The sequence below is a fragment of the Penicillium rubens genome (assembly GCF_028828025.1).
Source record: "Penicillium rubens strain IBT 27055 chromosome Unknown utg000001l_segment0_segment0, whole genome shotgun sequence".
Classification (NCBI taxonomy): Eukaryota; Fungi; Ascomycota; class Eurotiomycetes; order Eurotiales; family Aspergillaceae; genus Penicillium; species Penicillium rubens.
The window spans coordinates 512,178-539,913 of NW_026890599.1; the positions used below are offsets into that span (position 1 = coordinate 512,178).

The window sequence follows — 27,736 nt, forward strand, 5'->3', positions numbered from 1 at the left end:
GATTCTTTATATGGGGTATTTGTTCGTAGGCTATGTGACGTAGTGCTGTAGGGCTGGTCGTGGGTGGATCTCTGATCCGATGTTTCCGATCTCAAGGTGATCTTTCATTGAGCGCACCAGGCCCCTACGGTTATCGCTCAGTAGACTGGAGTTCTCGAGGCCTCATCAACGGTGCGAAGGTACAACATGCATGTACTTACTCAGAACTGCACCGATAATATCAGTGATGTGTACTGCTGTTCATTCCAAGGTTACGCTGTCGCAACACCCCTACTATGATTGACACTTACAATCATACATGTACATGTCGGATTCAGTCGCTAGTTCACTATCAACACAAATGCTATGCTATTCCAAAAATTTCCGATGCCTAGCAACAATAAACGCATGTAAATCATCTCACGTCCAAAGGTTCTTGTGCTTTAAATCAAATTCGAAGTTCAGATTCGAAGGTACATAGACAGAGGTCACTACTCTAGATAAAAGAGCATATTCCAATACTTAGGAGATCGCCGAGAGACGAGGCTCCTGGATAGCATAGATCCGGAACTGGAAGAAGATGACCGCGTCCTCAACCATAGTTCCCAGCGATCCAATTAACCATGGAAGATTGGTGAGGAAATATTCTTTCTCTGTAGAGTGGCAAAGAATCTATATCCATGCCGTTAGCTTGCGCCCAATTTATAGTACAACTTGCAGTATCACTCACCCCTGCGCCATAGGTCAAGTTTCCTAGAAGAGAGAGAATAAAGAACAAGAGCGACAATCCTAAATAAAGGTCAGCACCGGGCTCACATGCGCATTGGTAGTAAAAGATACCTTCGCATGACTTCTCGCTGTAGTTTTTGTAGATTTGAGGCAATCTCGCACTGAGGTCAAAGTCAATACCAACCCATCAGCCCTAAAAAAGGAAGCACTCACCCCAGATAGCACGCAGCACTGAAATACCCCAGCACTAACCCTCCGGTAGCCTCCTCAGAACCATTATTATTCTCCAATGGCGCCGGCACCCACATCCCCGTCTGCCAAGCTATGGTCCAACCCGCCATACCAATGAGGAAGATCCCAACCACACTAGCAAAATTCTTAACCCACGCCTTACGGCCATAATCATTCTCCTCGACGATCTTGGCCAGGGTACCCTCGACCTCGCTCTCGCGCCGGCCGGCATGGTAACGGCGTAATGAGCCCGACGACCGGCGCCGCGACTGGGAAGATGCGAGGGAGTCACTGAATCGCCGCCCCAGCAACGGGGTAGTCGGGTCCGGGGTCTCGGTGGACGAGCGTCGGCGGTGGAAAGGCTCGGGACGCGAGTTGCGCACTTTATAGTACACGCACTGCGCGATCAGCACGCCGTCTGCGATGCAGAAGTATACCGCGATCGCGATTATTACGGGCACGAGCCGGGATAGTAAGCCGCCGGCGAGGTTTGCAACATCGCCGATGAACCAGACAAAGACGAAGAGAAGAGATATGGCTTCTGCATTGCCATTGCGGTAGTTCTCAATTAGTTGAGGTACCTAACATATTGTTAGATATGGATCCCACTTTCGAGGTTCTTCTTAAACGTACCAAAAGAAAAAACCAGCATGTCATAGATACTGAGCCTAAGAGACCAGATGCAGCCTCACGGGCTGTCAAAGGTATAGGGCCTTCCATGCTGTCCTCGACAAGAGTATGTTGGAGTGAAAGAAAATTGCGCGGGAGATAAGACTTATGACACAATCTACTCGGGGGAGTCCCGCTCTTGTAAAAAGGGTCCGTGCTCATAGAGAAAATCTCTCGAAGCTAATGATATATACTACATACCTAGGTAGTAACTACATATGTACATATGTAGATGTATACAAGAACCGACAGATAATTTTGCTAAAGAAACATGTCAAGTTGAACCTGTCAAGTGCGGAATGATGCGCATCGGCCAAGTATTGGAGGATTTCCACAGCCAATGATACACTTCATTATGGTCATGCAAGTCTAAACTGCAATATGTGCTACATAAGCAGGATGAACTGAGGTCGCTCACTGAGCGTGACCTGAGCACTGATTTGCTTACTGAGGAGCCTGATTCCCCTCACTGAGCGTGAACTTATTATTACATAAGCTCAAGGGCTTGCCCAGGTGCTCACTATCGTCACCTGAGCAGACTTGGAGAGCAGCCAAGTCAGCAGCTCACCCTAATAAAATGTACCACGCTAGCCCCATCCTAATGCAGTCGTCCACCCAGCACTCTTAACCGTTATCCCCTCAACGAAAGGCTGGCGTCATTAATGTGGCGGTTGTTTCGCCTCTAGCTAGGAGTAGGCTACAGCACGATCCGCAATCCATGTCCGTAGCTTTAATATAAACCCAATATCTATTAGATGTTTACGAATATCTAATAGATATCAAATAATACAAATATAAGACTTATGACCTTAAGGGGTATATATTATTATATTATCCTCTGTATTTTTTGTATAATACTTAATACTTAAGATTATTAAATATCACTAGCTACCTAGGTAGGTATGATTTCTGACCGAGGTCAGAAATTATAGAAGGTTAAGTACTACTCTATCTATAGTAGTATACCTATAATAGTAATTTCTGACTAAGGTCAGAAATCTAGTCTATATTATTTTTGGGGTTTTTATCGATTTAAATATTCTATCTATGTTATATCCTAAAAGTTAATATTCGCTAACTCGATTTCAATCTAGTAAACTATCCCCCTTCTAACATTAGCAAGCGCTGTAAGGATTCCTTATTAACTTGAAGTTGAGCTTGCTTCTTAATTTGCTGTCATGAATAGCTATGTATCTTCAAACCATACATGTAATCCCCCCTATCTAGCAATATCATCGCACAAAAATGATAATCCTAAGATACTGCCAATATCCGTCTTCCCGTCTTCGCGGAGGCTATGGACTGATTCCTTTACGGCCTCCCATCTATCAAAATCATGATCGAATGCCTCAGCCATACCGGAAGCATTAAGAATTTTTGCTAGAATGTAATGGCACTCCAGTAGGATTGAACTGGGAAGCTTATGGTCCTTTGCTGAGTCGTGGTTTGTGAAAGTGATCCGATCGTGAATCATATTGCGATACGCATTGCCGATCGGTCCAAATATCTCAACATCATATTGATCGGGGACTTCCTGGATCCTCTTAATCAGTACCTAGCCACTTGTTTTGAAAGGTATAAATAGCTAACCGTTGCTTCAAAAGCAAGGCGAAATTTTCCAAACCTTGAATGAATCCATTCAGCCATGGTGATTCCATTCTCAAGGTTGTTGATATCTTCCCAGTTGAATCTTAGGCGTCGGAGTGCTGGAAAGCACCGGTACAAAACTTCCCAAGCAGTAGCCATATCGGGAGGTGGGCTCTATTTAAGACTCAGCATTTATATCAACTACCTTAGAGAGAAAGTTATCTTACCTGGCTTGAATTCCAAAATCCATATGAGAAGGGAATTATATGAGCCCCTTGTGTATCCGTAGGATTAAGATCGGGCGAATCCAAACCAAGTTCTTCATATCGGCCTTGGTCAAAATGACCAGTCACGGCACACTTGTATCCATCTCTCGCTAGCAAGGCTGTTTTGAACTTTCGGTCGCGGCTGATTGGCTTATCCATCTTCGCGCTAAGTGCTTCGGCATTATCGCCCCGCTTTGGGTTCGGAAATGGGGTAATGGAGGGAGGCTTTGAGCGCGACATCACTAAGTAGTCCGATTCATAAGTTCATCTTTCTTTTTTTTTTTTTTTTTTTTTTTTTTTCAAGACCGAGTCAGGGATCATAACTTACTCCGGCATCTCAGGCCGGTGTACAGGTTACTGAAAACCTCATATAGGCCTTCGTCTCCCGGCTTGCTATCGATGTCCTTCAAGAGCTCGGCGCATCCATCTGGTGGCAACATCTCGAGGAAATTTCTAAGGGATGCTTGGAGGATTTCATCGTGGGGTCTTTCCGCACTTGTGGTGTACCGATCAATACGATCAAGCATTGCGGTTAGATTTGCTGCACGCGTGAATTCCGACACATCTGTTTGGACCGAGAAGATTGAATCCTCATACGGGACTGGGGGAGGCGGGTCTGGCTCCGTGACCTTGCGGCGGGGGCGAGAAAAGGATGCCTCTGGGGAATCCGAACGAGGGCGTTTGCTCGCCATAGAGGGTGGTAGGCTGCGATATACTCGTAGACCTATAGGCTGTGACATACACGTACATATGTACATATATACCGGCCACGGTCGCGATTTCCCGATCGGGGTGCCGCTATATGAGCTCAGGGTCCTGCTCACCGAGTATCTCCCAGCACAGGCATGACGACATGAGAACCATAACCCGAAACTATGGTGATCCAACCTCAAGTTGGAAATGGACCTCAAGTTGGCTCCCTTTCCAACTTCGAGAAATATACGAATCACCAAACACATTACCAAAATGACACAGAATAATGCCACTAGCACAACAAACATCAAGACACGCTTCCTGATATGCTCGGACACCCATGGACTCGACAGTTTACCCGGCTTCATTCCGTCCGCGGAGCAACATGCAGACGTTGCTATTCACTGCGGTGATCTCACCACCCAGTCTCAACTCCATGAATACAAAGCGTCAATCCGTTTGCTCCAGGCCATCGACGCACCTTTAAAACTTGTCATAGCCGGAAACCACGATTTCACGATGGATATACCAATGTTTCACAAAAAGGTAGCAGACGCCCAGTCGTTAGAGCGTGAGCTCGTTGAGCAAGCGTATGGATATGACGGGGAGGCTAGGAGATTGTTCGAAGGCACAGGAATAACTTTTCTCGACGAAGGCGTACACTCATTCCATTTACAGAATGGGGCTTTGCTGACTGTTTATGCCAGTCCATACACGCCTTCACTTGGAGATTGGGGTTTTCAGTACCACCCCGATAAAGGCCATGACTTCATGATCGACAATGGCAGTGGTACTAACACCGTGGATGTTGTGATGACGCACGGGCCGCCGAAGGGAATCATGGACTACACTCACTCCGGTGAACGGGCAGGCTCCCCGGATCTCTTTCGCGCTCTCGCTCGCGCCCGACCACGGATGCATTGCTTCGGTCACATCCATGAAGGCTGGGGTGCGAAACTTGTTACGTGGCGCGACAGAACTACCGCTATGCCCTCTCACCTAACGGATATCGACAATGGACAGTCTTATCCTATAGCGAAGCTCTCCGACATGAAAGACAGAGCTGAACAAAGCTTGAGCGGGGATAGCGCGCCTATGAAGTACTTTGCAACTAGCCACTGTTCTGAGGATGCTCATCCACTAAACTGGGGTTCTCAAACGCTGTTTGTAAATGCTGCTATTAAGGGGACGCCCCAAGGCATCTATAAGCAGAAAGAGAATCTATCGATGCAGCTACCATGGGCTGTTGACCTTGAACTCCGGTCTTCTGCCTGAGGAGCAGAATAAACAAGCGAGGGGGAATACCATCTCTGCTCAGTTGTGCCTTCCATTTTTATTACTCTTTGCTTTACTTCCAAGGTTACCTAGGTACCTATCTAGGTAGGTAATCTCAGAGTTTAGCAATACCAGTCATCCTGTACCCGTGCACCTAAAAAGTCAAAGATATATAGATGAACAATACAGTAATTATCCTTTTGACCGGAGATATCTTGACTCTGCCAGAAAGATACCGATCTCTTATACGCGTGGACATTATAGCCAACCGGAATTCTCAAGATAAACCAGGGTCATGCCATGGAGATTGCTTTGTTGTACATTATAATCATTGGATTGTTTTTCATCGTACGAAGGATAATACAGAGTCCACGCTAACTATGAAGCCGAGTTATTCTCCCCGCATAATCGCGAGTTCATCCTCGAGCATGCTGACCGCAAAATCCCCAAGAGAGTCCTTGATACTACCGTCCAACAATCGTTGACGGGCTGTTTCTGAGATTGCCGCCATGGCCTCCAGATAATTGGTCAAGGGTGCATAGTCCACAACCACTTCGCTCCAGTTGCCTCTATCGACTCCGTATTGAGTAAGGAAAATACGGAGAGTCTGCAACCCCTCGCGCGTGAGCCACCCCTCAAGGGCTGCCGGATCTCTGAGTGGTGGGCGCGAGTGTGGGATATCAATATGTTCTGTATCCTCATCCTCATCTTCATCCTCAAATCCAATTGGCTCTCCGTCGTCGGATTCGACATTGCGAGGGCGGACGTTGTGGTTGATCTGGCCGAGGAGATCCTGCAGCCAATTCTCGCCGCCCCCAGCAGGGGCTGCATAGATGGGCGTAGGTTCAGATTGTTGCTGGTACGCTTCGGATTCATAGGGCGGAAGAGGGTCGGAGGAGGACAGTCGACCAGCCACAAAGTGATTGGGAAGATGGGTTGTCACTTTAGCTATATCGGACAAAACCACATGACGAGCGATGTCCAAAGTGATCTCTGGTGGTTCATTAGGCTCCTCGCCAGAAATAGAATCTGCGACTTCCATAATGAGAGAAATAGCCTCGGGGGTATTCCAAAGATCCTTTGCGCGGGCGATATAGAGTTCGGTAAGCAGCTCATGAGCGCCTGTAGGAGGCATCTTGCCCCAGATTTGCTTAGGAACGTGCTGGACATCAAGTTCCTGTGCTAGCCTGCTGAAAATCCACGGGTAGTGAGACATGGCAAGCTGCAGCTGTCGGCGACATTCTTGGGGCTTGTTTAACCGGAGATATGCCATTACCAGCGAGCATTGAATATTAGGAAGGTTAGCCCAGTCGCGACTAAAGCGTGTCTGGGTACAGAGCTGCACGAATTGTGCGTATTCTCTACCTCGCAGCGCGAGGTGGTCGATGAGCAGTCTCATGCAGTAAGGATCACTGTCATCCAGACTGAGCAAGAGCTTAGCCCATTCATAAGCGGTTCTCCAAGTGCCCTTCATTGCTAGGTTGGTAATGTACCTCCACCCAACTAGCCAGAACTCTCGATTCTCCGCATGTATGAAATCAAGTCTGGCCTCGCCTTCCTTGAGGCGATTGGCAAACGAAGAGTGCACTGAGCGTCCAATATTGAATAGGGCTCTTTCCATCAGATCGGCAGACACAGCATGATCGCCTTGGTGTTTGGCAATCTCCGACACTTGGAGAAGCGTAGAAATATGATACGGGTTGTATTGGAGGTGCCCGATGAGTCTCTGTGGGTCCATCGATTCAACACAGAGATCGAACTGCCGCTGTACATCTTGATAGGCAGTATTGTGTACTAGTCGGTAGAGAGTCTCCCCGGAAGGAAGCTTCTTCACAGTCTCCATGCCTAGCCCTCCGCTCGGAGCACGAGGCCACTCATCTTTGCCCTGCATAAGGATATTGCGTCGCAATGTAACTCCAGCCAGACTTTGACCTCGGCTGGCTGGACTGTACCTTCCCGTCAAGGCTTGAGCAAGGTCGATCATTTGTCGATTGCGATCCCGACGACGGCCCGTTCCAGTATCCGCTGGTTGATCAAAGTTTTCCAGAACAACATTTCCAAACAGTCTGCGCATCTCATTCGTTGCGTTGAGAAATTTGGGTTCGATCCCGAGCAATTCGCTCGTAGTCTTTGGAAAAGAGGCCTCGGGAGGGTGTCTGGTAGATAAACCTGTGCCAACTGACGTGGGCCCACCTGTCGATAGATCTTTCAACGCCCGATCAATTTCATCTAGGTCTGCTTCATTCGATTTTGAAGGCGGGGTACTGGCCGGATCGGAGGTTTTGACTGCCTTCTTCTTCTTTTTCTTGTTGCTCTTTTTGGGCTTTACCGGGGTTGGTTCAGGCTCTGGCTCTGGTATGCGTGCGTAAGGTTCCTCCTGGGCCTCATCTTCGTCTTCCTCCTCATCCTCATTTTCAGCGTTCAGCAAATCAAAGGCATTGAACTTCGGTTTCGCGGGGCGCGGGGCTTCGTCTTCGCTTGACTCATCTTGCTGGTCGGATTCTCGCTGCTGCGCTTGTTCACGCAGCTTCTGCAGTTTTCGAATTGCTCGTGATGACATCCTACGTACTGAGGCAGAAACCTTTGAACGTACGGAATGAAAGCTGCCTGCGAAAGCGGAATCGAAAGAAGAACGCACCGCAACAAAACCGCGGGGAATGACGACAGAGCCTAATACAGGCTTAGCGCCCTTTCCAGATCAACACCAACACGTGACTTTCATCTTGAGGTGACCCAGCTCCTTGACAAGCTTGAAACCTCATCTACATACAATCTCAGAGCTGCTATCTGCCTTGAAAAAGGCACAGAAGCTAGTCGGCTATTATATCTATTGCTTGACTAATGCGTCAGGCGACTGTTCAGGCCTGCCGTACTGCTCGGCGTGCACCAGTATGGAACATTGCCGCTAAACGGCCGTGCCCTTTGACCTTCAACCAGCTGCGAGGGATTCGGCCTTACTCTGGTGGCAGACGCTCATCCCATACTCCAGTAGCTCCTCGATCATCCATGCATCGCCGCAACCTCTCCCTCGCCGTTATCTCGACCGTCGTTGCCTCCGGAGCATGGTATACTTGTCAGGGTGACACCGTTAAATCGGCAGCAACCCAGATCCGGAGTTTTGCATCGAGTGCCCTCAACTCCGCCTACGCAGAAGGGCCCGCCGAGTCCACACGACGTGCCTTGTTGGTCAGCGGCGATCAATTCTACACAGCGACGCTCTCCGCAGACCAGCCTCTTACCAAGCATACAGACGATTCAGACCGCCGAGTCCTGGAGATGTTGACTCCCGAGCAAGCGACCCAGAAGCTTCGCAAGAACGAGGAGTCATATTTGGTCAATCGGGGAAAGGGCGTTGTTCGTTACGATGTTGTTCAGGTTCCCAGCAACTCTCCCATTGAGGACGACCATGCGGAAAAGATAGTGGAGATCCCAGCATCCGTGTCTGCTGTCAGCGATGGCGAGCCGAGCAGCGACTGGATGTTCTGGGGAGTCTTTGACGGTCACTCGTATGTTATGTCAAAGTTGAATGCTTATAATGCAAATACTGACCATGAATCAGGGGCTGGACCACATCTGCGAAATTGCGCAATGTGTTGATCTCATATGTGGCTCGTGAATTGAACACAACTTACAAGGCTGCTTCTGCTGATCCATCTCTCCTCATGCCAACATCCGAGGCCATCGATGCCGCCATCAAGAAGGGCTTCGTCCGCCTCGACAATGACATCGTACATGAGAGTTTCAAAGAAGTCATGAAGTCTAAATCACGACGGGTGGCCGCCGAGCTCCTTGCTCCTGCTCTCTCTGGATCATGTGCTCTTCTCAGCTTCTATGACTCCCAGACCAAGGACCTCAAGGTTGCTGTTACTGGAGACTCTCGCGCAGTTCTGGGCCGTCGCAGCCCTAGCGGGAAATGGACTGCTACTGCGCTTTCTGAAGATCAGACTGGTGGCACCCCATCAGAAATGAAACGTTTGCGTGAGGAGCACCCTGGCGAGCCATATGTCACCAAGAATGGTCGAATCCTCGGCCAGCTTGAACCCAGCCGTGCGTTCGGTGACGCCTTCTACAAGTGGAGCCGGGACGTCCAAGATACAATAAAAGCGAAGTTCTTTGGGCGCACTCCTCATCCTATGCTGAAGACGCCCCCTTACGTCACCGCCGAGCCTATCATTACTACTACCAAGATCGATCCCTCCAAGGGCGATTTTGTCGTCATGGCTACTGACGGCCTGTGGGAGATGCTGAGCAATGAGGAAGTTGTTGGCCTGGTTGGTCATTGGGTTGAGCAACAGCAATCTGCTGCTGCAAGCACAGGTAGCAAGGCTTGGTTACAGAGCTGGTTCGGGTTCGATAACCAGAAGAAACTGCCTGTGGAAACTGCAGCCGACGGATCAACCGAAGGCCAACGGCGTCCCATCCGCCAACAGCAATATGATATCTCTGGTGCGGCTAGTCGATTTGTTGTCGAGGACAAGAACGCAGCAACGCATCTTGTGCGGAACGCAATGGGTGGAAAGGACAAGGATATGGTGTGTGCGTTGTTGACGCTACCCAGTCCCTACTCTCGCCGATACCGGTAAGGATATCCTTTTCATGACATTTACTTTTTAATGGCTTGGCTAATCTTTCTCAGTGACGATGTTACCGTCGAGGTCATCTTCTTTGGTCAGGGCCCTGATTCCCGCACAGTCGAAGTCAACCAGGAAGCGAGTGCATCAGAGCAGCCTCCCAAATCAAAGCTTTAGGCGTTCGTTTTGTCTTATGTTTCCTTCGTGACATTCCCAAAACAATTTGAAGGGTGGCGGGCTTTTTTTGATACGTTTTGCAATCTCTTTATCTGGTGGGTTGCCGCTACTGGATCTATGGCAAGGCCAAGACAAGATACTACGAATTAGTTTCTCTAATCTTACGAATTATTGCAGTGTCCCTCATGTGGTTATAACTAGAAAAGCATTGCACATTGTAGAGTGATAAGCCTGGCATATTCACTCCGTACTACTGTTCCCCCCGGGGCCGTTCCTAGAGGTGGCTTCTATAGCTAATTATCATTCATCTACGCATATCAGCACGAATAAAAAATATACGGAAAAGATACCGGCTTGTCATCTTATATAACGTCCATAATTCATCTTGAGCAACCTACACATATTATCAAGTCCTACGTCGTCAAGGACAAAGGCGCGGCCGACTATTTTTGTAGAAGTAAAGATATTGTACATGAGTGCGGGTGGGTAGGGAAAATGATGCTACATACACAATGAACCTCGAAACCAGTCGATGAACTATGTGCATCCCGGATTGTGGGGAATTGGAAAATTATGAACGTCGACGCGCAAGCCCAGGGGGTATCCTGTGACGGCTAAACCCATCCGAGCCAGTTCATAAGATCTGTACCAGTCGCCCGGAAGGCCATAGGTTGAATCAGGTCTGACATGAACTTCTTGTCAACTTTCGGTGTGGATGTGGCCTCCATCTTGATGAAGCTCCGAAATACACTTAGAGCCAGCATACGAATAGTTCGCAACTTTATAATGGAGTATGGCTGAACAATCCACCGATTCATGCATGCGATTCTGGATGATACGATTCCCGCGGATCGAATCAGCGTAAATTTTTCAGCTGGAACGGGTCCTCAACGCCCGGCTTCTCGAACGCGATGGACTTCTCGACAAAACGCTTGAACCCTGGTGGTGAAAACACCTTTTTGTCCAGTACCCAAGTCTGTAGCGTAGCAACGTTGGTACTGGTGATCCAGTAGAGCATAAGCGCAGTTGGCATCCCTTGAACAAAGCTTGCGAAGCCAATATAGCATGTCAATACTATGACAAAGGACCGTAAACCGGTGAAAAGGGTCTGCTTGTACATCTCGATTTTTGGAAGGAGTGCGATCTCCTTCCAAGGCTTGACTTTCCATCCCATCAGAACGTTCCCCAAGATTGACGCAGTCAGACAAAGCGGCAGCACGCCTGTTGGGTCACCTGCCAGTAAATCTGGGAACCAGAGGGCACCCTCGTTCGCAAGAGTAGGCTCGATGGTTAAATGCAGAGGCTGGGCCGTGGAGGCAGGGTCTTGCGACGACTCGATAAACGACGACAGCCAGGCAATGATGCCGCTATTGTTACCGCTCATCCCGCGCAGACTCTCCATGAGCGCAATAAAAACAGGGATCTGCAGGAAGCCGATTGCTTTGTACTTGCTGGATACTCCCCAGCGCTTATGAAGCACAGCTGTTCGTTTTCTTAGTTCAGTGAGGATATTGCGCTTAACTTCAGTATTATTATAGTTCCTGAGGTTCGCAGTAGGGACCTGGTCCATCTGCTTCTGCGCATATCTCTTCATCCAAGCGCTTAGAATTGGCACTATTTTCATTTCGCGATGGCGATGGAGTCGAGTGTATAACAGGATCGGCAACCCGACAAACGTACGAATAAGTACGGCAGTTAGAGGAATTGATGCAACCCATGGTAGGCATGAAACAGTGTGGACGCCGTGAATAAATGCGGTGGAGCTGTCCAGTGCAAGGCCCACGACGGAGAATGAGGCTGGTCTTGTTGGGTGGAAGTATCGAACTTGCGAGCGAGGCAATTGTATGGCCCGCCGCGTTAATTGTATGGTCTGTGACGAGCGGAGGGCATACATCACTGCTAGCGGGGTGAAAGACAAGATAGAAAATAAAAGATAGCTGGAAAAAATTGAGACTATAGGAATCGCGGAGACGGAAATCGGATATTTGGAGATCATCATGTGACACGTATGAACTTACCTCATTGGCCCAGCTGATCAACTTGTTGACAGCAAGAGAGGGGGAACATTTTCTGACTTGTCGCAGTTTGACTTCATATTCTCTTACTATGTGTGATTTCTGATGAGGTCTCTTTAAATATTGCCTTCTCACCATGGCCCTCTTATCAAACGCCATTCTGGCCACTCTGGTCCTCACCGCCACGGCTGTCCTGCTTCCGAAGCTGACAGGCGTTCTCCTCGGTCTAGTGTTTCGGGGGGTGGGCTGGCTGATCTGGCGACGAACTCGGTCTCGCCGTGAATATGTGATCGCGCGGGCGCGATCTGAAGAGGAGGAGTTACGCGCCTCACGGCCAAAGGGTTCAACACTATCGCGGAACGGTGCCGAAGACGAGGACTGGGAGAAGGTGGATAGTTCAGGCACAGGCGGGGTACAGACTACGGCTGGTAGTGGAAGCAGTAGTGGCTCTGGCAATGAAAGTTACGAGAGTCCAGAGGACTGGGATGGCATCATTGGATTCTTCCACCCATTCTGGTATGGCATTCTCTACACATGTTGAAAGATACAAACAACGCTGACTAGGTACTACAGTAATGCCGGCGGAGGTGGCGAACGAGTCTTATGGGAAGCGATACGCGCAACACAGAAGCGCTGGCCGAAGGCAATCTGCGCTATCTACACGGGTGACCATGAAGTCAATAAAGCCACGATGTTGGAGAAGGTGGAGAACCGGTTCAACATTCGCCTACATGCGCCTACCGTGGTGCTTCTATACCTGACAACCCGCAAGTATGTTGTTAGTAGCTCATACCCTTACATGACACTGCTGGGACAGTCGCTGGGGTCACTGATTGTTGCCTACGATGCTTTTACGTTGCTTGTACCGGACGTTTTTGTTGACACCATGGGCTATGCTTTCACACTTGCTCTGTGCAAGTGGTTTTTCCCGAGAATTCCAGTTGGTGCCTATGTTCATTACCCGACTATATCAACCGACATGCTCGCTTCTCTCGACGACAAGAGCGGGGTGCAAGGGATCAATTCCGGCGCAGGGAGAGGGTGGAAAGGGAAAACCAAGCGTCGGTACTGGGAGATATTTGCCAAGCTATATGGCTGGGTCGGTCGACAGGTCGATGTAGTTATGTGCAACTCGTCCTGGACGGCAGCACACATTCGCACGCTTTGGGGCACCGGTAAGAAAATCAACAACAGCAGCGGCGACGGGAGTCCATCATCGCCGGCGGTGGTGTTTCCCCCAACAGCAGTCACCGAACTGCAATCAAATATTGTCGTTGACACGGACAGCGAGAAGACTCGCCAGCCTGTTCTACTTTACATCGCACAATTCCGGCCAGAGAAGAACCACCCGCTAGTATTGCGCTCCTTTGCGCGATTCTTACAAGAACGAACAAACAACCCAGCCTACGAAGGTCAACCGCCTCCGCGTCTTGTACTCATTGGATCCGTGCGCCATTCCAGCCCTGATGAAACCCACATCTACAACCTGCGCCTCCTAGCGCATGAACTCCGCATCCGCGATCATACTACATTCTTGTGCGACGCTAGCTGGCCTGTCATGCTGTCACATCTCCGGACCGCCTCGGTTGGCGTCAATGCCATGTGGAACGAGCACTTCGGTATTTGCGTCGTGGAGTACCAAGCCGCTGGTCTCATCTGCGTCACACACGACTCGGGTGGCCCACGTGAAGACATTGTCGTTGATCTGGGGGATGGTGCAACTGGATTCCGAGCTGAAACAGAAGAGCAGTTTGCTGCTTCTTTCGAGGCTGCCCTTGCTCTTCCGGAGGCAGAGAAACTCGCCATGCGGCAGCGGGCTCGTCGCTCAGCTCAACGATTCACCGAAGAGGAGTTTTCCCGCAAGTGGCTGGATCAAGTACAAAAGCTTGTTAAGGCGTCGACGGTTTAACCTTGTGATATCCCCCATGAAATAGACGAATGGAGTTTTCATTTAGTTTATTATTCGCCTAAACAAGAAGTCAACTCCATGATAACAATCCTTAAAGACTGTACTTATTCGTAATAATCGTAAAATAGAAATAGACGATGTGACCAAGTCTACGACTCGTGCATAAAGAGACATTTCAACAAAGCACGTCGAGCCTTCTAATCAGAAACAGAAAATGCCGGCAATGCAATGACAGTGCGAACACCCTGAACTTCCCCTTTAGTCGCTATCACTGGCCTCTCCGCCGTCCGAGTCAACTCCATCACCAGTATTTTGAATACCTTCAGCCATGATATACTCGGTTTGCTGAAGGGTCTTCTTGATCTCATTATTGTTGAAGACCAGCTCAGCAGGCTTCTGGCCATGCTTATTCCGCACTCGAGGATCACAACCAGCCTCACACATCATCTTGATCATGGCTTCGCCCAGTTCTGCATCTTTATCATTGGCGTACCGCACTGCGATGTGCAACGGCGTGTCGTTGTCCAGCCGGGTCAAAGGGTCGCATTCGAAGAATTGGATGTCAAACAGCGCATCCATAGTATCGTCTAACCGGAAACAAGACAAAAGAGTTAGCTTGCAGGGGAGATGAGCATTAACAAAGTGGCAAAGTAAACACGTACAGCTTCCATACTGGGCACAGACGTGCAATGCGTGGTTTCCCATAGAGTCTGTCACCTCGTTGAAAAATTGTGCCACTTGCTCATTTGTCTTCTCTTCCATTTCGTTCAGCACCTGCTCAATTAGGTGGGGTTGGTCCCGGCGGCAGGCCTCCACGACCAGCTCGCGGGGTGATGCGCCCTAAATCATAGCGACATTAGCGTTGACAGGCGACAAAGATCCAGTAAGCAGTATTCACCTCGTCAGCCATTTCTGTATATGGGTTCACAGAGTCCGGAATACCCGAGAATGAAGTTGGCAGTACAGGAATTGTTGCTCAGCCAGTTGTGATGGTACTCGTGGAGCTAGTCGTAACAAGAGTCAGGCGCTTTGCTTTGTATGGGTATTTTGCGGATCAGAATAGGTCTTCCACAGGGAATGAAGTAGGATATGTATGTACAAGCTGGGCTGGTGGTTAAACAGGCATTCAAGTTCCTGGCAAATACTACTGGTCATCGGAGTTGTTCCCCAGGGACATCCCACACGCGGGCCGCCCGGATATATAATCTTCCGAATACCGTCTTGATTTAGCCGCGCGCCTAGATCTCTTATCATCGCCGGTGATGTTCTGCACCTGACGGGACTACATTGTACAGCTGCTGAGAACCTAACTTTCGACCTGGTCTAGCTGCCTGCGCTTTATTGGTGTTATCCACTGCATCCTCTTGCCAAACCACCAAGATGCTAGTCTGTATGTGTTATCTCCGAGTTGACGCTGTCCAGGGACAGTCCAGAACAGAAACTGACTCCTCTCTCTAGTCTGCCCCAATTGCAGCAATGCGCTCACCATTTCCAAAGCGGAGTCGAGCACAAGATTCCCAGCGGGTGTGAACCGCTTTGAATGCCGCGTCTGCCCCTACGAAGCCCCGTTGGAGAAGAACTATTTCGAGAAGAAAGCTATGAAGCAGAAGGAAGTCGACGATGTATTTGGTGGCAAGGAGGAATTTGCCAATGCTGACAGTGTTGCCAGTAAGCTTCTCTGCTATCTCCTCTTAGGAGTGACATTTCCGTCAAGATTTACAGGACTGACGTACTCTCTTTTTTTTCCCCTTACAGCTCAATGCCCCGCCGAAAGCTGCAATGGGGAACGTGCGTACTTCTTCCAGCTGCAGATTCGCAGTGCAGATGAACCGATGACTACATTCTTGAAGGTATGTCCCCCTCCTTACGTCTAATGTGAGGTACCCGTGTCTGACAGCTCCCAGTGTACCTCGTGCGGTGCTCGGTGGAGAGAAAATTAGAGTTGGGCGGCAAGGCCGGGGGCAAGTCACTTGCATTGCTTTTTGGTTTCATTTTGCTTTTGCTTTTGCTTTTTTTGTTTTACTATAGCGAGGTGCAAGTGGCGTATTTATCAAGTGTTTACAACATAGGGGAGGCGTGTGTACGGAGTAACTTAAACCTGATACCCAAATTGATCGACGTCACAGTCCAGCGCACAGATTATTTTGCGATCAGCGGACATCCATGGATGGATCTAGCTTTTTATGCATTTTGAATTTTATATCACATGTTATTGTGTATCTTTGGCTTTGTACTTTTTTTTTTTCGCTATGACTACAATTGCCCTAGTACAAATGTAGAGCCCGACATTGGTTTCTGCCTGGGAAATACTAAAGAAGAATCTGATCATTGGAGGCCAAAAAGAAAGAATTTTCTATACATGACATTGTTGGTGGGATAAGTTGGCGGTGAGAGTGTTGCCCCTCATCCGCGGGGTTCTCAAAAAGAAAAAAAAAGAGAGAGAAAAAAGTAAAAAAATGGATCGAGACATCCAGTATCGCCACAGTAACACAGTAAATTCGTATAGGGCCAAAAGAAAACGGGAAAATGGGCAAAGTAAACAATGCAAACTTGAAGATTCTCACCCAACCGCTCTGCGTTGCTGCCCAGTTCAAGCGTTTAGAGCCACAAAGTGGACTGGGAGCCGATGAAAAAAAAAAATTTCGCACCGAGTGGAGTGCCATGGCAGGACACAACCAGGGAAACGGATGGGTGTTTCAAGCGCAGAGGTAATAGTACATTACAAAGTATGAATAAACACATAGTGTAGCAAGTACATCTACTTCATCCCACCAACCCACTTTGCAAAATCTGCGTACAAGGGTGAAGGGCAGAGCCAATCAGAAGCCCTAACCAAAAGAGGGCTTGACCCCACCTGCTGACTCGCCTCGCTCGCTTGCCCCTCCATATAAGGATTTCCCCTCCTCCCTTCTCCCACAGACTTTTCTTTCTTCCTCTTGTCTGCTACAGTGAGTTTTTCCTGCCCCCCTACTGCTTTTCAGCTCTTCATCTTTCGACAACTTTTACTGATTACTTTTGCTCAGTACCTCTACGCGTTTTGCCGTAGTCTCTGAGCAAATTTTCCTACAGATTTTTTCTAGTATCTTACAAAGAACTACAAAAAGTTCCAACCGTCATCATGGGGTATGTGACTGTGACTGGCAGACTCTCACTTTGTCAAGAACATCTGAAACTGACTTTGACCCAACAGTAAAGAAGAGCGTAGCCACCTCAACATCGTCGTTATCGGCCACGTCGATTCCGGCAAGTCCACCACCACTGGTCACATGATCTACAAGTGTGGTGGTATTGACCAGCGTACCATCGAGAAGTTCGAGAAGGAGGCTGCTGAGCTCGGAAAGGGTTCCTTCAAGTACGCCTGGGTTCTTGACAAGCTCAAGGCCGAGCGTGAGCGTGGTATCACCATCGATATCGCTCTCTGGAAGTTCCAGACCTCCAAGTATGAGGTCACCGTCATCGGTAAGAGACATGTCCATTCATCTCTCAGTTGCACAGATGTTAATATATTGCATTACAGATGCCCCCGGTCACCGTGATTTCATCAAGAACATGATCACTGGTACCTCCCAGGCCGATTGCGCTATTCTCATCATCGCCTCCGGCACTGGTGAGTTCGAGGCTGGTATCTCCAAGGATGGCCAGACCCGTGAGCACGCTCTGCTTGCCTTCACCCTCGGTGTCAAGCAGCTCATTGTTGCCCTCAACAAGATGGACACCTGCAAGTGGTCCGAGGAGCGTTACAACGAGATTGTCAAGGAGACCTCCAACTTCATCAAGAAGGTCGGCTACAACCCCAAGGCCGTTCCCTTCGTCCCCATCTCCGGCTTCAACGGCGACAACATGCTTGAGGCCTCCACCAACTGCCCCTGGTACAAGGGTTGGGAGAAGGAGACCAAGGCTGGCAAGGCCACCGGAAAGACCCTTCTCGAGGCCATCGACGCCATCGAGCCCCCCGTCCGTCCTTCCAACAAGCCCCTGCGTCTTCCCCTCCAGGATGTGTACAAGATCTCCGGTATTGGCACAGTTCCCGTCGGTCGTGTCGAGACTGGTATCATCAGCCCCGGCATGGTCGTCACCTTCGCTCCCGCCAACGTCACCACTGAAGTCAAGTCCGTCGAGATGCACCACCAGCAGCTCAAGGCCGGTAACCCCGGTGACAACGTCGGCTTCAACGTCAAGAACGTCTCCGTCAAGGAGGTTCGCCGTGGTAACGTCGCTTCCGACTCCAAGAACGACCCCGCCGCTGGCTGTGACTCCTTCAACGCCCAGGTCATTGTCCTGAACCACCCCGGTCAGGTCGGCGCTGGATACGCTCCCGTCCTCGATTGCCACACTGCCCACATTGCTTGCAAGTTCGCTGAGCTCCTCGAGAAGATCGATCGCCGTACCGGTAAGGCCACCGAGACCTCCCCCAAGTTCATCAAGTCCGGTGATGCCGCTATCGTCAAGATGGTTCCCTCCAAGCCCATGTGTGTTGAGACCTTCACCGACTACCCCCCTCTCGGTCGTTTCGCCGTCCGTGACATGCGCCAGACCGTTGCCGTCGGTGTCATCAAGTCCGTTGTTAAGAACGCTGGTGGCGCTGGCAAGGTCACCAAGGCCGCTGCCAAGGCTGGTAAGAAATAAATGATTCTCGGATGATGCTCATTATGCCGTGATGATTTTTTTCTTTTCAAAAACAATTACTGGATCCAGGTAGATTTGCTGCGTAGCTCGAAAATGACTACCCACATTTTTATGACAATGTCTTCTTCTTTCAAAAGTAACAGCGTAGACAATACGTACATATGTACTCTGTGGAATAGTTGATCAACCCTTAGACAGTGTGATATCCCACCCACACTGGCTTCTAATTTTTCTGTGTGGTTCTTGAGGCTGGTGATGCCCAAGTCCTGTGATGCGTATGTACATCGACGTGGATGCACATAGTACAAACATGTATGTACCTCTTGTCAACACGGAACATACTTCAAACTTTGAATTGGCTTAATTCTTTTTTTTCCTTTCTACTATACATATGTACTCAGACTGTTTATTATCCACCTTCAACATCCGATTCCTCATGGAACCTTAGTAGGTAAATAAGGTGTTGAGATGGTGTCTACATATGTAAATTATCCTCGAATCGATCCCAACAAGTAACATTACGTTCAAGCTGGAAGCAACTACCGATCATTTCTATCCTGATTTTATATTTTATATGTATAGTGAACTATCGTAGACTTCTCAATCAGCCCTGATCAATCACGAGATGCCTGATTAGCCGGAAACATATATAACTATGTACTCGGGCCAGTCTCAATTTCCATTTCAACCTCCACTTTAAGCCCATCCCCCAAACCAACCCGATCCAAATATACGAACCTGCGCCCGAGCTATCGTTGAGCTTCTGTGTTTACAAAGATAGGGGAAGTAGTCATGGTTTTAGCAGTGGTCCCTACAATTCATTGTAGTCCATATTCTTCAAGCTATGGATCAAAGATTACATATGTAAAATGGCAAAAACTGACCAAACACAAGTAAATGACCTATCGTATCTTGGGTATCAAGTTGCAGATACATACATGTAGTATGTATCCCTATGTAACGGCATGCCAACCAAAGATGTATCAATCACTCTTCCTCATACTCTTCAGAATCATCATCTTCTTCTTCGTCTTCCTCCTGGGTAGGGGCACGTCTCGAGGACCGTCTAGGCCCTGAGCTCTGCGGCGCCTCGCAATCCTCTGCGCTCCCGTTAACTCGAGCATCACCCACATCGCTAGCACCATCCACCCCATTAGCTCGTACGGGCGCCGGTTCGATCCCAAGACTCCTCCCAAGCTTCCCTTCGAAATCCTCGAGCTCTTCCCTCTGGAGGTGAGTCAATCCCTCATGGTCACCCTTCTCTTTCCCATAAACAGTTCGCACAAGACCCGCCACACCACTAGTCCCGACCTCGATTTTACCCCGCGGTCCAAGGACGTACTCAATCACCTCTTCACCGCCATCCATCTCTCGCGTCTTGATAATGTATCCCTCCTTGCATAGCCGCTGAAGCAGTTTATCCGTACGGTCGATCGGCGTCGCAACCTCAGCGTTTGTACGCGACAGGTACCGGTCAAGTTTCTGTTCAGCCAGCGAACCACCGTTCAGCACAATCACCGCTATGATGAAACTGTACAGACCCGTGTATGTGCTTTCGGTGTAGAGGGAGGGTGCTTTAGTCGGAATGAGGATATCGGAAGAGCGGTATGGAAGCGGCAAAGTGCTAGTAACGATCCAGGACTTATTAGCCGAGGAAGGCTTTTCCGTTTTCTGCGCAGCTGTTGTACCGAATGTCAGTAGTGATTACTTAGAAAATAGCGTGTGTCTGCAACAAAGAAAAGCAAGACTGAATCCGACTCACCCCGTCGCTGGGTAATGGTGACTTTCTCTCGTGCCGGTAACTCGGTCATCTCCATACCAAAACGCTGCCTCATTTCCCGCTGCGCCTGGTCGAAAACTAGCTTGAATTGCCGTGAGCCCTGCTCGCCCAGCACCTTGGCGCTGATGTCGTTGCGCCGGATCGGGAGCCGCGAATACTCGCTTGCTATGGCGAGCCGCACCAATTTCTTGACCATTGCATCGGTGCTGGTTGGTGCACTTGGTCCGTCATCGTCGCTGTCTGGTGCGGGTGATGAGTCGCTTTCTTCGCTTTGTCTTCTGCGCCGACGTGCGCTTGGGGTTGTCTCGATCTCGGATGCCGCGTTGGCCTAGGGATTGAGGTTAGTGGTGGGTAAAGGTAAACTGAGTGGATTCAAGTTTGCGTACACGTCTTTTGCGACTTGGTGGCATTTTTGATTATGTATGTAGGTATGATGGTGAATTGCAGGTTTGGGGAGACGCGACGCGATAGAACGATTTTACCCCATCGGGGCTGGTCTGTGCGTGGCCCTTATCAATGGTTCTTTGTTTCCGCAAATGGATTCGAAGTCGGTCTTATTATTTTTGGGGTTTCTTTCGAGGACTGTTTGGTGGTCTTACTACAAGTAGAACGTGTTTTGCATATATATGCATATGTAGAGAGTTATATGTTTATTAAATCCAATAACATACATCGATAGACTTAGCAAAAGCGAACTAAGTACAACGGGGACAAAGCAGTACACACAGAGCAGCGATGAGGTATTATTTTCTCTAAAAGAAAAAGAACAAAAAGGAAAAAAAGGAACGCTCCAAAAGGCCAAAGAGATCTAAAATCAGTGGCTGTTCTTCTCATTGACAACCTCCTTCGCTTCCTCCTTCTTACTTTGGAGGAAAGCGTTTACCCAAGCTAGCGATTCCTGCGACAGAACCAAGCTGGTAGTGATGACAGCCTTGCCTGAAGCAAAGACACTATCGCCGCCGCACTTTTTGTACTCAGAGCCATAGATATCGGTGACATGGTGCTTGACATCGCCGACGACGCGGACGGGCAGAGAGGCACTGTTGTAGATAGAGCCGCGCAGCTTCTGGGTGTCCTCCTTGAAGATGGGGAAGCGGGCGTCAATTTGGCTCAGACCCTTATCACCGAGGGAGTCGGCGCGGGCGATGTAGGGAGCGACATAGCTGTAGGGAGTGGAGAAGTAGGGTAGAACAGGTTTGGCAAGACGGGTGTAGCCCTGGTCGGCGTATTCGAGGGACTTGGCTCCGTAGGGGTTGCCCTTGTAGTAGGATATGGAGTCGGAGATGATGGGATAGGAAGTCAGATGCTAGATTTAGGAATGTCTAGTTAGTATATGCTGATCCTGACTCTAGTTCTGCGTTTTGCCGTTGGGCTGTAGTGGGGTTATACTTACGTCAAAGAACTGAGAGTAGTGCTTCTCGCCGTTGACGACTGGTTCACCCATTTTGGCTTCTGCGTGAGGCATAAAGATAGTAAACTGAGTAGAATGTAGTATAATAAGAATTAAGAAGAGAAAAAAGAGAGAAGGCGGGAGTGAATTGGGTTGTATAGAAAAAAAGGGTTTTCACATGTGATTGCGCTGTCATTATGCAATGGGTCCTACCGCAATCGCATCATTTGTGCAATACATCGTATTCTTGGCTGGTTATTTTGGCTGGCTATTTTACATAGTTCTCTTCTTTTTTCCTCTTTTCGCTATCGTTTCTTTTGGGGAAAAAAGATTCAATGGCCTCAGATTCCAAGTGATACCCCCACGCCATTGCACCATTGACTTTCGGGCATTCTGCAACCCAAACTGTCAGAGCAATTGAATCCCTATTGCTAATTATAGCCATGTAGTATACTACTAGTATCAAATATACTTGGTTCGACTGCAAAAAACTTGAAAAATACCATAAACGAACTTTGAAACTTTTTTGATAAGTTGCTTTCGCATGTGATTGCGGGTCTGATGCAAAAACGCCGTGTGGTTCCACTTGGATGATCTCTATCAATGACCTATTCTGTCTCTCATCTCATACAGCTTCCAAGGTTGTCCCTATTATATCCCATTCTTCCAAGAGTTCGATATTTCAATATTCCCCAGAATATATTCCAGATGAGGGGTTGAGTTTGCAAGATAAACCTTGTTCTCACCCGTTTCACCGTTATTCGTTGGACAAGCCTGCTTATCTGCATATTATAAAACCGGCCAGACGGCCGCAAATGGCTGATCGGGGCTTGCCAGAATATGACTTATGCTTCGGCTTCTACTCCGTTATGTGAGTCTAGCCCATCTGCACGTACATTGGCGATGCCAGTCATGTACCCACTCATTGGCCTGAGCGTCGGCCCCTCGAACCGCCCCTTATACTCTCGGGAATACGTAACAGCTTCCGGTCCAAATGTAGGAGGAAAACCTAAGGCCCTAGCCGGATTGGAGATCGTTCTCCCCCGGGCATGCGACGGGCGAAGTGATTCGTCGCAGATTCATCCGAATCTCGGCGTTTGATGTGACTTTATGAAACGGTTGCGTTCGATAGGAATAGAGTACGATGGTCAAACTATATTCATCAGTGCAGGTGGTTTATGTGAGATATTGAAGGCACCTTGGTACTTCATACATATCCAGATATTGGGTTCAATGTTCCTTCCTATTGCGGCGAAAGGAATGCGGGAAACGATAAATGTATTCGGCACGACTATCAGGGTAAGCCGAAGAAAGCCCTGGTGGTGGCCAGGTTTTCCGACCTTGTAGTCGGCACATGGAAAAAACTGGATATGGCGACTGGACTAGATCTGTCATGAGCATTGAGATTCGGAACTGGAGCGCTAGTTTTCTTTTCTTTTCTTTTCTTTTTCCCGTCCCCAACCTTCTGTCTTTTTTTTTCGTTCCTTCAACTTAGGTGAATGTGATTGCGGCGATCGACTGGAAGCCCACTCAATTAAGCTACTATGCAGATCACTTGTATACCGTGGGTCTTGACCAGCAACGGTTGTCTCAATATCTACAATATACAATCTCTGTCCCTTCTGCTGCTGTGAAATTTTCCCAGAATACCTACAACATACCCAAAAGCCATTCCGTATTTGACCTATCATTGCATTCGAAGCCATTGGGATATTCTATAGTGGAAAATGTCATTCTCATTTCAGACTGTGGCACGCCACCAGCTTTGTACTTTTTCACGTACAACCGAGTCCTTGCGAGATGCTAAATCTCCGGGTGGCGGCTGGAAGGCGGAATCTTGGTCTATAGCCTCATGGGCATCTAGTGTCGGGGAGGTCCGTGATCCGCTGTTGAGCGCGAAGGTATCCATTTCACATGCGAAAATGAGGTGTCATTTATAACATAGCGTTGGCGCCGTCTCGATATCAAGGATTAAATTGTGTTGCCTTAATAGATCAATTGGCCCAGGTGATGGTCACATGAAATCAGGTCATTTCTTTCCTGTTTATCTGTGATAAAGCTGTGCTAGAAACCAAAATTCTCGAAGCGCTTTGCCCTTATCTTGGCGGTTACCCACATTGGTCTTAAATAGTACCACGTCAACATATGTGCCAAGAGAATCAGCTGTCGGAGATGATATCGCGCATTAGTGGGTGTATTTCGTGGTCGCGTTGTTTAGATCGCACAATCGCACCACCTGGAGCTCCGAGTTTCACATATTCTTGATACTATCATACGATTCATGTTGAAGCCAATCAAAACCAGCATTGCACAGCTATGCACTCCGTGTATAATGTTAGTACTTTCTCACGGCTTATTGTTTGGTCAACCTCTACTTCTTACATGGATACATCATACTGTTTTACGAGAAAGATTAGAGCAGACTGGCTGTATTTAGAGTGGATCTCTGCTGCAAAAAAGAAACAAAGGAAATCATATACATAACTAGGACAGAAAAACAGGAGAGCAGATCAAACCTCCCAGATGCTCACAAGATAACACCTCCCATCAACGGTAGTTATTATCTGCCTCGTCAAGAACCGAAGGGATCCCGCAGTAGCAAGGCATTGCAGTGGACTTTTCAAGTTGCTCATCCCACCGCTATGTCAAAGAAACAAAGAATCTCGCATGCGTTGCGACAGTTCCCTAATAGCTGAGGTAGAGCGTGACCGGCGGCGGCCAGCTGGAGGGCTGCTATCTCGCTGCGCTCCTTCACCGAGACATGTGAAATCCAATGGAGCAGAATCATTGTATGCGCGGTCCCAGCGAAGATACGAAAAATCATCACTGGCAGCACTATGGCGATCGTTTGATAGAGACATATTCCAAGGATCGACAACATCCTCCCCGGCAGGCGTGTGCGATGGCACTTTGAGAATAACATCAAAGGGACCAACAATGAAAGAATCTTGCTGGAGGATAGACTTCCAAAGATGCCAGAAGCTCGTGTCAATCATGTGCCGGCCTGTATCCGCACGGAGCCGCCAATGACACGGGAATTTGTTAGTCTTGATTCTCACCTCTGCAACCAGGAAGGGCGGGACCGGAACCTTGTGGAGGAATCTCTCGGGCAGATCGGCTATGCTCTCGAACTCGCTCTGGATCTGCATCCATCTTTCCTGGTATTGTTCTTCGAATAACTCCGTCCACTGTGGGTTTGCGCCGCTGTCAGCTAGCCCCGCGGACATCTCCCAGATAAAATATTCAGTGTTAACCCACTTGTCGATACTGACCGATGTCTTTTGGACTGAAGCAGTGTCGCGGCACACGTTGCAGTGCATCAGAACACGAGGCTCGGCTCGCACGGCGACCATGGGCATGTTGTAGTGTCGATGGACCTCGTTGTCCATCCATTCCTCCCTAGAGTCCTCGTGGATGGTTTTCAGAGGAATGGCCATGGTTGCGGAAACAAGATGGCTGGTGATGGATTGATTTGCAAGGTTTGGATGTGCTGCGCTGGGTGATGGGTGCTTGGACAGTCGATTGAAATAATAGCCCAGTCGCGACCAAAGGTTGTGGGCTGAAACTGATGGGGGCTTATGGTTTATATGGATGCTGTGTATGGATTGCATCCACCGTGAATGAAAGGTCATTGAGGCCGTGGAGACTATGAAGACAATGAAGATAAAGAATGCGTTTCTCTTACCTCGAAGAGTACATCGAGGATATCGTTCAAAGGCCATTGTCCCCTTGGTTACTAGCGCGGCAAGACCATAATGTCTCTGTTGTCTAGTGGAACTTTGGAATCAAAGAGGCTCTTTGTTTGGATTGTATACCCTGTGGATGAGAATACCCAACCCTGCCAAAGCTACAATGTCAGTGAGATATCAGCACGAGCACCGCTGCTACATATCAAAAGTCCCAGATTTGATTCTGCCAGTGCTAAGTACTTTACAAGCGTTGATGCCCATTTGGCTGGGGTATGTTATTTCTTGGCGGGGGTGGGGTTCAAGTGTGGAAAGTATATGGACTGTGGAGGAACACAATCTATCATTGATTGCATCTTTGAGCATAGATGAGAAGACCTAGACCTTTGGGTGTTCCTCGAGATTCTCGAAGACCCAGTCTACTTTTGCAGTGATAATGTGGTTGGGACTACGCTAGTTAGGAGAGGACCCCTATGGCTGCTAGCTAGCATGGAAGCAACTGCTTTTTGAGAACTACGATTGCGCATTACATATGGGCATGGTTACATCGATTGTAGCAATGACACCATGGAATTGAATGACCTGGGACAAACCACATAGCTACAGGGTCATCCACGGCGTGGGAATGATCTGGGTTGATATGAGCGGACCAAAAATTGCTTCCGGCGTATTGGAAAGACGAAGATGTCGACCAGTTCTCGGGTAATAGACAACATTGATTTTGAAATAATTGTTCATTTTCCATTTCATTCAGACGGACACCAGGTATGGAAGTGGCGCCCCCGTTAAAACTGGAGTTCATCGATACATTCACGAATCTGTTTCCAGCCATGGTGTATGTTTTCCCATCCCATGCTCGCAGGGACCGAATGTGCTCGATGGTTTTTCGACCTCGCCTTCACCTAGACCCGTGCGCTCAAAACGACAAAACGCCCAAGTAAACCGTTTAGAAACCTGTTTCGGAGTGTTAGTGTCGAGTCTCGAAATGCATATATGTGTATATCCTGGGCCAAACGTACGCAGGGCAGTGAAGAACCAACGGTTCTTTCCGCTGGTGTAACGGTCCTCAAGGGCCTTCTTGATGGTCTTCTTGGCGTCCTCGCGCTGGGAGACCTCCTTGAAGGTGTCGTTGGTGACGGTACCCTTAAGACCCTCAAGCTCGAGAGTGTAACGGGTGGGCATCAAGTGGTTGTAGTTGACGACCTTGATGAAAGGCTTGATGCGGCTGCGGCGGTCGACGAGCTTCTTGCCCATACCACGGGTCACCTTGAGGGGGTAACGCTCGATACCGGCGACAATGGCGTGAGAGAAGGGGTGCGACTTGGAGCCAGCATCAACGGGCTGGATAATGACGACCTGTAAATTCGAACAAAAATGCCTGATTAGCACTCCGAATTTTTTTCATTGTCGCGCAGTTCCTCCACATTGCATTGTGCTCTTTCAAAATCTCGAGTCTTTCGTTTGCAGGTCGTTCGTCTCTTGCCATTCTCGTGCTCAATTTCCGGGGAGGATCAGGATCTCGTCGTACCTTCTTACCGGCGTAGCGGCCACGGGTGATGATGGCCACACGGCCCACTTTCATGACTGTAACATATCCATCAGCATATAAATCGCAAGGGGGGGTCGAATGGTGAAGACGTACACTTCATTTTGAAGGTCCCGGGGGCGGCGAGGATGGGTGGTTGTCGAGATACGGAACGGTCAAGATCGAAGTCTTCGTTTTTGCGGATGTGAGGTAGAGGGTTTCAGGGCACAGTAGCGATTTGTGTGCTGTGGCTTGATTGGTCGACTTACCGACAGATGGCGACTAGCCTGTTTGGGGTTAGTTTCCCCATTGGGTCCGGATCAAATGATGACATAATCGGATGTGTGGCGCTGGGCAGGCGCCCAGCCTCAGCTTGGGGCAGGTGCCCACCAGCGCTGCTCACCGCCTTGTTTCTGCTGACTCAGGTTTTGTTTACATGACGATCGTAGTTGCCCCGGTTGCTATGGACGTGAGTGATGTGTACAAGGTTGCGTAGCTGTTGCCTCTCTCCAGACAACTCATCTCCACTTGCTTTTCTCTTATCAAGCTGATCTCCCGGTGATTTTCTCTCCTCCACCGAGTTCTGAGATTGTCAGCTTTTGCTTTATTCTTCCAGCGTTTCCTCCCT

The 27,736-nt window shown here is 48.9% G+C and overlaps 16 protein-coding genes across 16 annotated transcripts; 7 read left to right on the forward strand and 9 right to left on the reverse strand.

Moving 5' to 3' along the window:
• Positions 1-501: 501 nt before the first annotated feature.
• Positions 502-1,659, reverse strand: N7525_000214 (PQ-loop repeat-containing protein; the record flags this gene model as incomplete). Its single annotated transcript, XM_002558695.1, has 5 exons — positions 502-651; positions 710-768; positions 820-869; positions 922-1,520; positions 1,573-1,659. 5 exons carry the CDS (start codon positions 1,657-1,659, stop codon positions 502-504), a joined length of 945 nt encoding a protein of 314 aa, XP_002558741.1.
• A 1,168-nt stretch (positions 1,660-2,827) lies between these two features.
• On the reverse strand, positions 2,828-4,153 carry N7525_000215 (HNH endonuclease signature motif containing protein; the record flags this gene model as incomplete). Its single annotated transcript, XM_002558694.1, has 4 exons — positions 2,828-3,142; positions 3,199-3,369; positions 3,423-3,703; positions 3,790-4,153. The coding sequence occupies 4 exons, from the start codon at positions 4,151-4,153 to the stop codon at positions 2,828-2,830; spliced, it is 1,131 nt and encodes a 376-aa protein (XP_002558740.1).
• Positions 4,154-4,427: 274 nt separating this feature from the next.
• On the forward strand, positions 4,428-5,429 carry N7525_000216 (metallophosphoesterase family protein; the record flags this gene model as incomplete). The annotated part of the gene is made up of 1 exon (XM_002558693.2): positions 4,428-5,429. One exon carries the CDS (start codon positions 4,428-4,430, stop codon positions 5,427-5,429), a length of 1,002 nt encoding a protein of 333 aa, XP_002558739.1.
• A 391-nt stretch (positions 5,430-5,820) lies between these two features.
• On the reverse strand, positions 5,821-7,989 carry N7525_000217 (transcriptional repressor TCF25 family protein; the record flags this gene model as incomplete). Its single annotated transcript, XM_061211501.1, has 1 exon — positions 5,821-7,989. One exon carries the CDS (start codon positions 7,987-7,989, stop codon positions 5,821-5,823), a length of 2,169 nt encoding a protein of 722 aa, XP_061070727.1.
• Positions 7,990-8,270: 281 nt separating this feature from the next.
• ptcF (type 2C protein phosphatase ptcF) lies at positions 8,271-10,177 on the forward strand (the record flags this gene model as incomplete). Its single annotated transcript, XM_002558691.1, has 3 exons — positions 8,271-8,935; positions 8,989-10,008; positions 10,066-10,177. The coding sequence occupies 3 exons, from the start codon at positions 8,271-8,273 to the stop codon at positions 10,175-10,177; spliced, it is 1,797 nt and encodes a 598-aa protein (XP_002558737.1).
• Positions 10,178-11,033: 856 nt separating this feature from the next.
• Positions 11,034-11,771, reverse strand: N7525_000219 (putative mitochondrial export translocase Oxa2; the record flags this gene model as incomplete). Its single annotated transcript, XM_002558690.2, has 1 exon — positions 11,034-11,771. The coding sequence occupies one exon, from the start codon at positions 11,769-11,771 to the stop codon at positions 11,034-11,036; it is 738 nt and encodes a 245-aa protein (XP_002558736.2).
• Positions 11,772-12,328: 557 nt separating this feature from the next.
• Positions 12,329-14,101, forward strand: N7525_000220 (alpha-1,2-mannosyltransferase ALG11; the record flags this gene model as incomplete). Its single annotated transcript, XM_002558689.1, has 2 exons — positions 12,329-12,708; positions 12,766-14,101. The coding sequence occupies 2 exons, from the start codon at positions 12,329-12,331 to the stop codon at positions 14,099-14,101; spliced, it is 1,716 nt and encodes a 571-aa protein (XP_002558735.1).
• A 258-nt stretch (positions 14,102-14,359) lies between these two features.
• On the reverse strand, positions 14,360-15,011 carry N7525_000221 (ankyrin repeat-containing protein ANK1; the record flags this gene model as incomplete). Its single annotated transcript, XM_002558688.1, has 3 exons — positions 14,360-14,688; positions 14,764-14,941; positions 15,000-15,011. 3 exons carry the CDS (start codon positions 15,009-15,011, stop codon positions 14,360-14,362), a joined length of 519 nt encoding a protein of 172 aa, XP_002558734.1.
• A 183-nt stretch (positions 15,012-15,194) lies between these two features.
• N7525_000222 (uncharacterized protein) lies at positions 15,195-15,428 on the forward strand (the record flags this gene model as incomplete). The annotated part of the gene is given in 2 exon segments (XM_061211502.1): positions 15,195-15,319; positions 15,332-15,428. The coding sequence occupies 2 exon segments, from the start codon at positions 15,195-15,197 to the stop codon at positions 15,426-15,428; spliced, it is 222 nt and encodes a 73-aa protein (XP_061070728.1).
• A 53-nt stretch (positions 15,429-15,481) lies between these two features.
• Positions 15,482-16,041, forward strand: N7525_000223 (DNA-directed RNA polymerase III core subunit RPC11; the record flags this gene model as incomplete). The annotated part of the gene is made up of 4 exons (XM_002558687.1): positions 15,482-15,491; positions 15,560-15,769; positions 15,857-15,951; positions 16,006-16,041. 4 exons carry the CDS (start codon positions 15,482-15,484, stop codon positions 16,039-16,041), a joined length of 351 nt encoding a protein of 116 aa, XP_002558733.1.
• A 586-nt stretch (positions 16,042-16,627) lies between these two features.
• N7525_000224 (uncharacterized protein) lies at positions 16,628-16,813 on the forward strand (the record flags this gene model as incomplete). The annotated part of the gene is made up of 1 exon (XM_061211503.1): positions 16,628-16,813. The coding sequence occupies one exon, from the start codon at positions 16,628-16,630 to the stop codon at positions 16,811-16,813; it is 186 nt and encodes a 61-aa protein (XP_061070729.1).
• Positions 16,814-17,219: 406 nt separating this feature from the next.
• On the forward strand, positions 17,220-18,727 carry N7525_000225 (translation elongation factor EF-1 alpha; the record flags this gene model as incomplete). The annotated part of the gene is made up of 3 exons (XM_002558686.1): positions 17,220-17,224; positions 17,292-17,560; positions 17,619-18,727. The coding sequence occupies 3 exons, from the start codon at positions 17,220-17,222 to the stop codon at positions 18,725-18,727; spliced, it is 1,383 nt and encodes a 460-aa protein (XP_002558732.1).
• Positions 18,728-19,714: 987 nt separating this feature from the next.
• N7525_000226 (MAGE domain-containing protein) lies at positions 19,715-20,917 on the reverse strand (the record flags this gene model as incomplete). The annotated part of the gene is made up of 3 exons (XM_002558685.2): positions 19,715-20,406; positions 20,490-20,835; positions 20,894-20,917. The coding sequence occupies 3 exons, from the start codon at positions 20,915-20,917 to the stop codon at positions 19,715-19,717; spliced, it is 1,062 nt and encodes a 353-aa protein (XP_002558731.2).
• Positions 20,918-21,321: 404 nt separating this feature from the next.
• N7525_000227 (putative pathogenesis associated protein Cap20) lies at positions 21,322-22,000 on the reverse strand (the record flags this gene model as incomplete). The annotated part of the gene is made up of 2 exons (XM_002558684.2): positions 21,901-22,000; positions 21,322-21,813 (listed from the first exon to the last, which is right to left on the reverse strand). Exons 1-2 carry the CDS (start codon positions 21,970-21,972, stop codon positions 21,322-21,324), a joined length of 564 nt encoding a protein of 187 aa, XP_002558730.1. The 5' UTR covers positions 21,973-22,000.
• Positions 22,001-24,542: 2,542 nt separating this feature from the next.
• Positions 24,543-25,334, reverse strand: N7525_000228 (uncharacterized protein; the record flags this gene model as incomplete). The annotated part of the gene is made up of 1 exon (XM_002558682.1): positions 24,543-25,334. One exon carries the CDS (start codon positions 25,332-25,334, stop codon positions 24,543-24,545), a length of 792 nt encoding a protein of 263 aa, XP_002558728.1.
• A 911-nt stretch (positions 25,335-26,245) lies between these two features.
• On the reverse strand, positions 26,246-27,396 carry N7525_000229 (60S ribosomal protein eL27). Its single transcript, XM_061211504.1, has 4 exons — positions 27,226-27,396; positions 27,112-27,167; positions 26,603-26,939; positions 26,246-26,537 (listed from the first exon to the last, which is right to left on the reverse strand). The coding sequence occupies exons 1-4, from the start codon at positions 27,230-27,232 to the stop codon at positions 26,530-26,532; spliced, it is 408 nt and encodes a 135-aa protein (XP_061070730.1). The 5' UTR covers positions 27,233-27,396; the 3' UTR covers positions 26,246-26,529.
• Between the last annotated feature and the right edge of the window lie 340 nt (positions 27,397-27,736).